The sequence below is a fragment of the Gymnoscopelus braueri genome (genome assembly GCF_963280865.1).
Source record: "Gymnoscopelus braueri genome assembly, chromosome: 14".
Lineage (NCBI taxonomy): Eukaryota > Metazoa > Chordata > Actinopteri > Myctophiformes > Myctophidae > Gymnoscopelus > Gymnoscopelus braueri.
This window is the reverse complement of record NC_137619.1, coordinates 13873061-13886241: the sequence shown is the minus strand read 5'-3', so window position 1 is coordinate 13886241 and position 13181 is coordinate 13873061. Positions and strand designations below refer to the sequence as shown.

General features: G+C 41.8%; 1 protein-coding gene across 2 annotated transcripts in view; it reads left to right on the top strand.

The window, feature by feature from the left end:
• The window catches only part of psda (pleckstrin and Sec7 domain containing a), a 103996-nt gene extending 92406 nt beyond the window's left edge, over positions 1 to 11590 (top strand). For both annotated transcript variants that reach the window (XM_080448626.1, XM_080448625.1), the window contains exons 20-21: positions 5186 to 5374; positions 6914 to 11590. In XM_080448626.1, coding sequence (XP_080304752.1) covers positions 5186 to 5374; positions 6914 to 7039 — 315 coding nt within the window. In that variant the 3' untranslated portion in view covers positions 7040 to 11590. The remainder of the gene's footprint in view (positions 1 to 5185; positions 5375 to 6913) is intronic.
• Positions 11591 to 13181: the final 1591 nt, after the last annotated feature.

The following is a 13181-nucleotide window of genomic DNA, read 5'->3' as shown; positions in this document are numbered from 1 at the left end:
TTAAAAGCTAAATTAAAAATGTGGGTTTTGAGACTGGCCCCAGTGCTATCATTTGTGTTATATTGATTTGATTACTGTTGTCGGGAGGAACATTGTTTGTAGGATTGCATTGCATGTTGGGTGGAGGCCAGCAATCTAGAGCCCAGCTTTCTCAGTTACTACGTTCAATTTGTACACTGTCAGAGATACTGAGGATTTTACAGTAAAAATGTGTATCAAATGGTGTCGGTGGAATAATGCATATCAAACGGGGGGTTTCTTTGAAGGTTGAGAATCACTGAGCTAGAGTGTGACAACGTGAGTTTTCGGACTGCGGTGTAAAATGGTGAGCTTTCAGTGTTGAGTGCCAGGGTGAGGTCATTGCACAGCTTGGGAGCCAACAGGGAGATGAGAGACAAGGACATTCTGGAGTGACCTGGGTACTTTCATTCAATTAGTGTTCCAATGGTTCTTTCTACTTTTTTACTTAAGTCATGTTTTATTTACAGTAAGCATACATACTCTAAGTGCAGTATAACGTTTGAGTACTTTTTTTTTAGCACCACAGGCTAAAAAGACAGTCACAAACTGTGGAATTCTCACAAGCAACAGACCAAGTAAACCATGGCTAGAGTGTCCGCTCTGAGATCGGGAGGTTTGGGGTTCGATTCCCTGGGATCGGGTGACTCGGTCATACCAAAGACAAAGACTATAAAAATTATCTTATATATTTATATCTTATATATCTTATGTATATATTTTTTTAAAGCGAGCATTTGTAAAATGTTTTGAGTTTTGAGTTATAAAAAACATATATTCAAAGATTTGCACAAATTGTCACGATTTAAAAAAAGAATTCAGATCTACAAGCTCATTGCGCGGCATGAGCTTGTAGATCTGCAATTTTTGAATAGCCAAAGACAGATGCGTTTCCAGATTTAATGGGTTAACATGTGCTTCCATTTCTGTTCAGCCAGCACTGTGCTGTTTTTTTTCCAGCTACAAGACTCATTAGTGATAGATCCCATAACCCAGAGGGATGGTCAGGTGCGTTGGTCAAGCTGTAATTGGCTAGGTGGTTGCCAAACAACCGTCGACGTGGAGATGACATACAAATTAAAAGTCTTGGTTAAAAAAAAAATGCAATCCATCAAAGTGGCGTGTCTTGATACATTTATTGACTATAGATTGACTAGAGTGATTCTTGCTATTGGGGCAGTAAATGTCTATAGACTAATTGCAGGCGTTGTTTTGACACATATTAAATCATTTTTGACACAACTCATGATATAAAGCAGTGATTTCTCAACCTTTTCTGGAGCCAGGCCCACTTGGAAAAAGCTCAAAACGCGTCGTTTCGTGCCGCGTTTCGAGCTTGTGGATCTGCTACTTTTGATGCTTTTGTGTGACGCTGTACTATGATCAAGTAGGGCGTTAATTTACAAAAAGTTAGACTATGGAGATGAGAGGTTTCTGCCCGACTGCAACACAATGTTATAATTATCGTTCAAATCTTAGCGTTTTTGCCAATTATTTGGTAGCCCACTTGCAGTATCCTCACAACCCACCACAAGTGGAACTCCTTCTGGAGTTAATGGATGTCACAGTAATTACAGACGGACTCTTCCTATACAGCAGGGGTCGTTTTTCAGGCCAAGGACCCCTTAGCTGAGAGAGAGATGAAGCAGCGACCCCCCCCCCCCCCCACACACTACATATTGTATACAATTGTGTTGCAGATTCAACTTTTCATAGATAGTTGGATTCATGCTAATGTGTATTTTCAGATAGTTAACCTTTTAAACCCTCAATATTTAGTCAAGTTGACCGTTGGCTCTGTACTTGGTCTACTCTTTTCCCCTCTACAGCAACTCTCCGAAAATAGCCGATCTACAAGCTCACAATGTGAGCTTGTAGATCGGCTATTTTCGGCTAACGTTCCCCATCACACAAAGATTTTAGTGGACCCCATGTAGTAACTCTGAGGACCTCCTAAGGGTCCAGGACCCCCTGTTGAAGAACCTCGCTCTACAGTACCGCTGTCTGTGGTATCTGCATGGTGGTACTGTAGTGCAGTGCTACAGTGCCGGCGGTGATAACACACTCCAACAGTGGACAAGTGCAGAATGGCGTCAGCAGCCAACTCAACACCATCAACTTAAAAGCTAATTGCTCTCCGGCATGAATACAGATTAGACCGCTGCTCTCCTCCGCTCTGCTGCCGTTGTGTGCGTGCGCGCGCGCACACACACACGGCACACACACACGGCACACACACACACACACACACACACACACACACACACACACACACACACACACGTACGTTTGCATTACTGTACTTGTGAGGACGTTAACATTTTTAGGCCTGCGATCTTATGAATACCATTTGCACAGTTTTTTTGGGGGGGTACTTTAGTACTTTGTATCTTTTGTATTTGCGTGTGTGAATGCAGCATTAAGCATAGTCACGTCCTGTATAAAGAGGAACTTTACTTTATTGAGCTTTTGGTCTGTTTGAAGGTCACACACACACACACACACACACACACACACACACACACACACACGTACATTTGTATTACTGTACTTGTGAGGACGTCAACATTTTGCACAGTTATTTTTTGGGTTTTTTTTGTACCCTAACCATGCAGCTGAAAATTGTAAGATCTTCAAACTCACAACTTGTGCAACTTAAGTATAAATCAGACTTAAAATCAGACTAAACTATAACCTCTAAATGCCTAATCGTAACCCTAACCCCATACCCGAATCCTTTTCTAATTGCAATCTAAATGTAAAAATATTTTAAAACATAAAACAACCATTAATCTTCCTCACAACACAATATCTATTTCTCAAATTCTACTCTACTTTTGGGGACATTTGGCCCTCACAAGTCTAGTAATACAAGTGCACACGCACGCACACACACGCGTGCATGACTCATGCACATGGCAATCTTCACGTCCTGTTTCCCACTGCACCATTACTGTGTTCACACCGTGTGTGTGTTGTGTGTATGTACAGGCATTTGATCACACTGTGTGTGTGTTGTGTGTATGCCCAGGCATTAGATCACACTGTGTGTGTGTGTTGTGTGTATGTCCTGGCATTAGATCACACTGTGTGTGTGTTGTGTGTATGCCCAGGCATTTGATCACACTGTGTGTGTGTTGTGTGTATGCCCAGGCATTAGATCACACTGTGTGTGTGTGTGTGTTGTGTGTATGTCCAGGCATTAGATCACACTGTGTGTGTGTGTTATGTGTATGTGCCGGCACTAGATTCATAACTGCGGTCTATCTTTGACGGGCCAAATGGGAACATGTCACATGTATTGCCTGTGATGCTGCATCCATCCTACCATTCATTTTCAATGGAAGCTAGCGACATGAAGATACAGTACAAGCTACACCCAACGTTTGTGGCTGCTAACAGCAATAACAGATACCAAAGCTATAGCCTCACGTAGCCAGACAAACTATTCCACCATCTCCGATAATTATATCTGTCTCCGCTAGTTCCTTGTTCTTTTTAACCCCAGACTTTAGTTTCTTTTGTATTTTTCTTGCTTTGCACGTCAACGAGCTCGTTAAACAGCAACTCCACGACAGATATTGTCTCTGTCGGGTGGAAACCTCATTATGTCCAAAACTGTTACTTTTCAGGATTCAAATACAAAAGTAGCAAAAGTATGATCAAGTAGGGCGTTAATTTACAAAAAAAAGTTAGAATAAGGAGATAAGAGGTTTCTGCCTGACAGAGACTAACTGCTGCTTTGCTTTGTATCTTTGCATCTTTTGTATCTGCCAGTGTGAACGCAGCATTAAGCATAGTCATGTACTGTATAAAGAGGAACTTTACTTTATTGAGCTTCCAGTCTGTTTGAAGGTCTATCGCACCGAAAGCTCATTATAGTGAAGATTTCAAAGGCCTAGTCAGTGTGTGGAAATCGTTTTAATTTTTGTATGGATCTTTCTTGTTTTTCCAGCACCTCAGCTGGGCTGTCTTCATGGCATACTTAGTGGGAGAGAAAAAAATATAATGCTTCAAATTGACCTATTCTGTACATAAATGTATTAGGGCTGTCGAAAGATTAAAACATTTTGTTCAGATTAATCACCGTCTAGCTGTGATTAATTATGATTAATCGCCATTCGTAAATGTGCCCCAAATATGCCCGTTTTCTATGTATATTGTTTTTGAGAACGGAAAGATAAATGACGGCAGATGTACAGATATTACATTTTGTCTTGCTGCGATGCGTTGTGAGCTTGTAGATCGGCAATTTTTGGTTATTATTGTTGGTACAGTAACAAGTATTTGAAGTGGTCAAACTAGCAATAGAATTCATGTTCAGAAGCATCTTCCATAAACATGAATGGTCTCAGAAATGTCAGAAAAGTAAAAAGGTTAAAGCTTTCAATCTGTGATTTCTTCAACTGTTTGGCTGTATGTAGAACATCAGCAACATAGGTTTTAGAATGATAATACCTAAACAACAACATCATTAAGTTTTCAGTCATGAGATTTTATTTTGCTTTATTCCATGCTTGGTGTAAAATTTGGTTTTAATATGTATTTTTAAACCTTTAAATTTTATTATATGTATGTGTACCTTGTCTATGTCATGTCTGTAAAATCGTTGTTGTAAATGTCCTTTAGTACACAGGGCGCCATTGAAAAAGAGACCCTGGTCTCAATGGGCAACTACCAGAGGAGACTGTGAGGTACCATTCAGACAGAGTGTGTTTGGTAAAACAGTCTTCTCTGTTAGAGCCTCCCATCACTGGAACAGTCTTCCTACCGAAGTAAGAGAGACCACCAACTATCTAACTTTCAAATTCAACCTCAAAAGATGGCTTAAAGCTAACCAAATTTGTAATCATGAGTAAATTTAGGACCCATTAATCACTGTCTTCTCATATTTTACTGTATTGTTTTGTCTGTACTACGTCTGCTTGTTTGTATTGTTGACAATGTCTCTTTTTGTATCGATAATTATACCACTTTTTTAACAGCCTGCTCAGGGACTACAGATGAAAATTAGCCAACTCTGGCTAACTCTGGCTCATTTACATGGACGTGAATAACTGACATGTTGATTAATGTGCATTGTCCCTGTTAAATAAATAAATAAATAAATAAATGGATTTCCCTGAAATAAAGGTTTCAATCAAATTCTCTCTCTCTCTCGGAACAGAAAACGCGGTACGGGACCTACGCCATGCTGCTCCGCGCTAAGCTCCGTCTTGGCGGAGATGATAAGGACCTCTCTGCGTTCGAGGCCAAGCTGTTGGATGACTCAGGACTGCAGAGAGCCCACTCCAGCCCCACACTGACCCAGGAGAGCTGCTCCTCGTCCAGCCAGGCCACCGTCTCCAAGGACAAGGTACAGTACAGCAGGGCTGTAAATAGGCTTGGGGATCCAACATTGAGGAACCAGAATCGGTTCCATATCACATTTTGGAACCGTTTCCGAAACCGGCATATTTTTTTGTCAGAGCTTTTTGATGACCGGCAGCGGTTATTGGCTTAGGAATGCGACAAAAACAAAAAAAAAAATATATATACTACTAATCGATAGAAAAGAAAAACATTTTTGGGTGAACTATCCCTTTAAAGTTCTTAGTCACCATGAGTGATTTCAGTAATTTGTATAACATTAAAGAGTATTAGAATGTGTATTCTATTGCTAGTGTGACCCATTCTAATGCTTAAATCCTAAATTGATGTGCAGAAGCGACATAAAAAACCCTGATGGTCTCAGATATTTCATAAAAGAGAAGGCTAAAGCATCAATCTGCAATTTCTTCCAAATGGTTGGCTGTATGTAGAACAGCGAGAAAATAGGTTTAGAATGATAATACTAGTAAATAATTTATATACCATAATATAAAATAATTCTACGGGTGGAAACCTCATCCAAAATGGTTACTTTACAGGATTCAAATTCAAAAATAGCAAAAGTAGCAGATTACAAGCTCAAAACGCGTCACTCTGTGCCACATTTCAAGCTTGTGGATCTGCTACTTTTGATACTTATGTGTGACGCTGTAGTATGATCAAGTAGGGCGTTAACACATTGCATGCCAGTCGCGTAGATCTACGCGAACCTATTTAAAGCCGCAGCGTGCCAGTCGCGTAGATCTACGCGAACCGCCGATTCCCATGTTAAGTGCCCCAGGTGCACTTTCCGAATTTTTTTGATCCATTTCCGTTTCCGGTTTCCGGTCGGAAACGGAATTATTCGGGTTCCGGTTTTTTCGATCGTATCCGCTTCCTGTCTGGGATCCTGTTTAAAACTCGATTTTCTCTGGTTGTTGTTTTTCTCCTCGCTGATCACTGTTTACCGTGTATCGGCTGTAGCTTCAAGATGGCGGCACGGATTTGGAAACTGTTTTCGCTGCCCGTTTCTCACGGATCCGCTGTGTGTTTAGAACCAAATGAACGCGCACTTTTAACTTATTTAGCGAGGTCTGTGGCGACATGAAAAAAACTAAAAAACAACAATAAAACGCTGGCACTGGTGAGTACATTATGAGATTAAACTCTGGCATGGAATGTGTTAATCTATGAAAAGATATCGAGGTTTCTGCCCGACAGCAATGATATTGTGCTAATTGATCAGGAAACACAGTGGAGGACTCCTTTTACGCTGTTTGACAAATCACAGATTAGGACACAAATGTTCAGTTCAATCCATGGATTAAAGTTCTCAGTCGCCACAAATGATTTCAGTTATTATAGAAGTCAGCATGTCTTCTATGCAAGCATGTTGGGTTAGTGAAAGTAGCCTATCTACAAGCTCTCAATGTGTCTGCGAGGCATTGTGTCATAAATCGCATATTAGGTCTTGTCTGTCATTCAAACATTTTCAGTCGTGAGATTTCATTTTGCTTTAATCCATATTTAATCCCTGCAATCCTAGGACAAGGACAACCACAGGACGTCCAAATCCTCCTCCGTCAGAGAGGGCAGTAAGAAGAAGCGCTCCTTGGAATCCCTGAAAGCCAACCAAAACCAGGCCACCGTCAAGCAGGGGGAGGCGCCGTAGGGCTGGACTGTATGGCTGTAATGATGTTTGATTTATTTATTTTTTTACAAGCTTATTTTCCCAGGCTTTTATTTGACAGAGAGACAGGGAAGAAGAGAGACAGGTTAGTAGAACAGTAACGAGAGACGGGTTAGCGGAACAGTAAAGAGAGACGAGTTAATTGTACAGGAAAGAGACAGGTTAGTGAAACCGTGAAGAGAGACAGGTTAGCGGGACGGTAAATAGAGACAGGTTAGTGGAACACTAATGAGAGACAGGAACCGTAAAGAGAGACAGGTTAACGGTACAGTGAAGCTAGACAAGAAAAAGGGAAAGCCACAGCTGGGCACAGCGTTGGAATTGGAACCTGTGTTATCAGCGCCAGATGTGCGCCGGTACGGATGGAAGCCACCAGAACGTCCCGGAAACACGGTGCGTGTTTATAAAACAGCACTGAGGAACTATGGGTAATAGCTGGGGCGTTTTCATCTGGCGGACTGTCCCATCTTGCCTGGAAGGAAAATAACTATTGATGGACAGAGTCGAGAGACGAAGGAAAATAACGGGAGACAAATGTAGGAGGAGAGAAAAGAAGTCCAGGTGGAAGATATACGTATATCTCACCTGCGTTCCGACAGACTTCTGTCTTTAAATCCTGTCAACTTTTTGTGACCATACGGTTTTTTGGACCAAACTTTTGTTGTTGATTTGTAGGAGACAGAAAGCCATTCTTTTTTTTGTTATTACAATGCACAGCTATTGTATTTCTTTGCAACAGTGGTTCTCAAAATGTAATTTTCAAGGATCAGCCAGTTTGGTGTGCATTAGGCAGACCCCCATAACCTTTGAGAGTGTAGAAATGGAACCAAATGGAATTCGGTTCCATTTTTGTACACGCTCAAAGTTACAGACCTGTAAGGGTCCATCCAGTTGGCTTCTTCTAACTATCAATCACTTAGCTGGGGACCCCCTGGAATACTCCCCTCAAGGACCCCAGGGAGTCCCTGGACCCTCACTTTTGAGAACCACTGATTTACAAGGTTCAGTTGAAGGGCGAGATGAAGGTAATTTTCACCCAAACCAGTGTTGTCGAGCTTTATGTATCTGCTTTGACGATGCTCCTGTGCAGAGAGCAGCTCACAGAGAGAGAGAGAGAGAGATGGTTGTGGGTTCAGCATCTTGCTCAAAAGTCACTTTGGGGGGGAGATCAAACTGATTACATTCTGATTACTGGGGCAGCGTCTTTATCCGCCATCCAAAAGCTGGTTTCCCTTTAAGACGGTAACTATACGTCCGTAGTGCAACGGGTGTCGTTTGCGAAAAAGATATACAGATCTACAAGCTTGTAGTATCTGTCCTTGTAGAGTTCTGTTCTTGTACAAGCTTGTAGATCTGTTCTTTTTTGCACGCGGCGCGCTTGCGCCATGGGAGTATAAATAAACTATAATGCTGCTCTAACAACAACACAAAACAGACTTCAGAAATTCCACCAAACTGAATCTCAGGCGGTGGAATAGAACCTCCACTCTGCTGCTCCCCGTTGCGAACATCGGAGAACATGGTTCCCATGCCGACCGACCAGCCAGCGACACGGACACAAGCTACCGAGCGTGGGACTGTTGCCCGCGGCAACGGGAGCATGCATAAGGACCCTAACACCCCCCCTCCTCCTCTCCCTCCCTCCCCTTCTAGCCGGGACGGGAAGAAAAAATACGCCGCCCCCACAATGCATTTGGAGTCAACAGGAGTCACAGCCCCACGTCACAGACGAGATGAAGCAGAGAAGGATGAGTGGAGCCGATGAAACAACACACAACTCAACCCGCCTCCGCGTTTTCTGCTAGCCTCGACGCAGCGTTGGCTAGGAGCGTTTATTATTAACCACTTAAACCCCCAGCATCCATCCGTAATGCGGGGAAAGCTTTCGCAGTTCAGCAAAAAGCTTTCCACACAATAACGGAAAACAGAAAGGACACCAGTATAGAGCCCTGAGGGACTCCGCTCAACCACATAGGGGTTTAAGTGGTTAAGTCTCGCGTACCAGTGGCTCTCAAACATTTTCAGGTCAAGGACCTCCAGATTGATTTGTATTTGGCCGCACACCCCCATCTTTAAGTTGGTTCCTTCCTTTTCTTTATGTAAATCGACTTTTGGTACTTGGAAAAGCGCTATATAAATCTGAGCTATTATTATTATTATTATTATTAAAAAAGATTGTGTGCCAGGGTCCCCCTGAAGATGAGATTTGTGTTCTAAATTATTCCAATTTATTTTCAAATTTCGGCCGTGGTAAAATCCAAAGTATAAAATAGGGTAAAAGTGATGCTAACTGTTTTTGCTGGGGGCCGACCCCTTGGAACCCTCTCCAAATACCCCTGGGGGGGGACCCCGGACCCCACCTTGAGAACCACTGGCCCATACTCTGTGTGTCTGTCTGTCTGTCTGTCTTGTCTGTTGGTTTCTGTTGCCTCCTGCTGGAATTAAAAGGGGCAACGGACCTCCATAGCATACTGTCTGGACTGTAGAAGAGCTATAGCTCATAGAATATATAATTGTTATTGTTTTTTAAATATCTAGGTACTGGGACATGTTGGATACCCACTTATTTGGGGTGGGACACTTGTCAATGCATATCAACTCATGATATATGTGTCATGGCGATTGCCTCAAATCTGATGTGATAGGACTCTTATTGCTCTCTGTCTCGCGCACACACACACACACGAGCGCGCGCACACACACACACACACACACACACATGCACGCACACATACAGAGGTTTGTATTACTATACTTGCGAGGACATCAACATTTTATGAATGCCATTTTTTTTAAATGGCATTTTGAACCATAAGCTTAAAGCCGGAAAAAAATGCATATCTACAAGCTCACAACGCGTCACGCTGTGACGCGTTGTGAGCTTATGAATATGCTATTTGTTGGTTTCCAACCAGGAAAATGGTCCTCCCAATGTATTTCTCAAATTTGACTATACTTGTGGGAACATTAGGTCCGCACAAGTATAGTAATACAAACAAACACACACACACACGCATCTCTTTGAGTTTCGCTGCAAACAAATACTGCCCTCTGGTGGAAGGAGAGGCAATAGCATCAGGATCTGGTGACACCCACCGGAGGATTTCAAATCACATCAACTTCAGTATCTCACTGAGACTTCTAGTCTTACGGACAAGAGGCCATCTCTCTGCTTATTTAAAACACGGACAATGACAAGGACACAAGAGAGACGGGTTGAAGATGTACTGTACGTACGACACGTCTTTGAACCAGTTTCAAACCCAATGTAATCCCCAAGCAGGTCTGTTCACATTACTATATTAAACTGTGGTTCATTATAATGTACTGGGATGTTGTCACCACCAGCCTCATAACGGACTGTCACTGAACAACAGACACATGTATAAAGGACTGTTCCAAAACATGAAGAAACTGTCACTTCTATTTTTAATACTCAGAAATAATTTTGTGGTCATTATGGTTTTTTTCTCCCCTCGGCAAAGGACATTTGACGAGAGGGACGTGATGAAGGATGTCTCGGGTCGATGATGTCATTTCCATACATGTAATGAAAGTACGATGTGAGAATATTTACCTCCAGTGGTACTGGTGGAATGGAGGGAGTGGCCATTTGAGCCTGTCGGTAGAGATATTTGGCTCTTTCCCACTACAAGAACTAAAGTGAATTGTCCCGTGCTGCGTAACGTTATTTCCCAACAAGTTTTGGGTTTGTTTCCATAGCACTACGGCTCAGGTTTCAGATTAGGGTTCCTCGGAACCTAATTTGGGCCTCCTGCGTACTAACTCTGAGTTCGGGGAACCCCAGAATGTATACTTTTCAAATGGTTAAGAAAAAAAATCTCATTTATACTTTATTGCACGACGTGCTGAATTCTTCTTTTGCTTCTTTTCTGAGTTTTTATGTAAAGTTTTTTTATGACTTACCTCAGTGGTTCTCAAAGTGGGGTCTCTCAGGGTTCCTTAAAGTTAACCCTTACAAGTCTGTAACTCTGACAGTATACAAATGGATTTGGTTCCATTTTGTATACTGTCAGAGTTATGGGGGGGAGGGGGGGGGGGTCCTTGAGGGTCCTTGAAATGTAAACGTTTGAGAACCACTGACTTACCTCACCTCCTACGGGGGAAGTTTCTGGGTTTTTTACCCTTTGTACTGGAAAAGAGCCAACTTGTGTCCAACTCCATCCAGTTCCACTCCCAGAAAAATGGTTCCAGGCTTTCCTCCAAATGTCCACCATCATGTTGTGGAGGAACGTTCAGACAGACTGTCCTCATTGAGAACCTCTGTACAGTGGTAGTCATGATAGAAGTTCCCCTCTCCGTCTATGTAACCACAACTAGTATTACAGGAACTTTACCAAATTATTCCTCTTGGCTGGAGAGAGGTGTACCGCAAACAGTGCAGTGCGCATGTAAAATAAAAACCGCCTCACCAACCATACTATAGTAAATGTACAAAAAAAAGAAAAAAGAATGTAAAATGTTGAATTCATTGTAAATCTTGACTGCTGCTGGTAAAGCAAGTTAATCTCTTCTCAGGCTTGGCTTTCTTATTGGTTTCAAACTATGCAATGGTATGAGATGGCCACTAGGGGTGGTGGCAGAGTACACTAAAGAAAACAGCCTTTATGTTCTAAGCCATACCATGTTGATGTAATAGGGGCATTTTCAGAGATGACTCATGAGTGAAGCAAATGGGTATTTTGTTTGTTAATGCTATTACCGGTACTCAATATTACAATGCAAATTATTTAAATGTGTGAAAGCCTTGTAGAAATTCAAGAGAAATGCACGCTGTGTGTCCATATTAGGGATGGGACAAAAATCGTTATCGCTCGTATCGCAGAGATTTGATCGGGAGATTGTCCTCTGTCATACACTACTAGGAGGAATTGGCTTTTGTTGAGCTGCAAATTCAGTACCACTTAAACCCTCTATACTTGATAAAACGGACCTGTGAGAAGTGCATTTGGTACGCTCTTATTTCACTCTACACAAATCTATTTGCCAAAAATAGCAGATCTACAAGCTCACAATACCCTGTGTTGCAACGCGTGAGCTGCTATTTTTGGCAAATAGATTATTGCGATAACATCGTTAATCACAATTATTTTTGCCACAATAATCATAACAATGAATGTTCATAGTGTCCCATCCCTAGTCCATATCCACCTGAAATATTGAGAGGAACATGCCATTTGTATAGAGAATAGGGCTGGGCAATATATCCATATTATATCAATATTGTGATATGAGACTAGTTTTACCCTCGGATTATGAATTGTAATATTGTGATATGGCATAAGTGTTGTCTTTTGCAGTTTGTAATCACTTAAGCCTATTGTATACATTATACTCTATACTATGTCAGAAATTGTACAAAATACAAAAAATATAGCCATGCCTACAAGCTTGTAGTTTGGATTTTCTTTGCTACTTTTGAACATCTTTAAAAAAAAAACGAAAATGAAAATTGCTATTATCCTCACAATCTGATATCGACATGGTATTTGGTCAAAAATATTGCAATATTTGATTTTGTCCATTATTTTGCCCAGCCCTGATAGCGACAGAGAGACGAACATGTCATCTGTTTAGAGACATAGGCTACTGTAACCGTAACATATATCCATGTCCTCTGAAGGGAAGGAGACAAAGTACAGTAGGTAAAGATGATTTGTTCTTTAATGGTCTTAAGTTAACAGTTTGTTTCACGCTATCCATAAGTGTGAACACCAAACGACACTGTCCCCACAGACGCAAACACCAGCAGCAACAGCTTGTTAACCACTTTCAACTGGATGTCCCTGTTTTCAAACTGTGTGTGTGTGTCCAAACTATGTAAATGTACAAGGGCTGATTGAAAACCTTACAGACTTAAGCCTTATATCACAGAACAACAGTGTCCGTACAACATTATCATGATTCAAAATGAATCCGCTTCAGATGAGATGTAATCGCCCAAATCTTCCTGTCACTTATGAATGCAACGCTGGTTCACCGTTTATCAATGTCAGGTCCGGGGACCACCAGGGGTCCAAATGATGAGGCCAATGTGGAAATAATTAAAACACTGCAGTTCTCATTAATGGCCTAGACTAGAGGGTGTCACTATTTCCCCTCC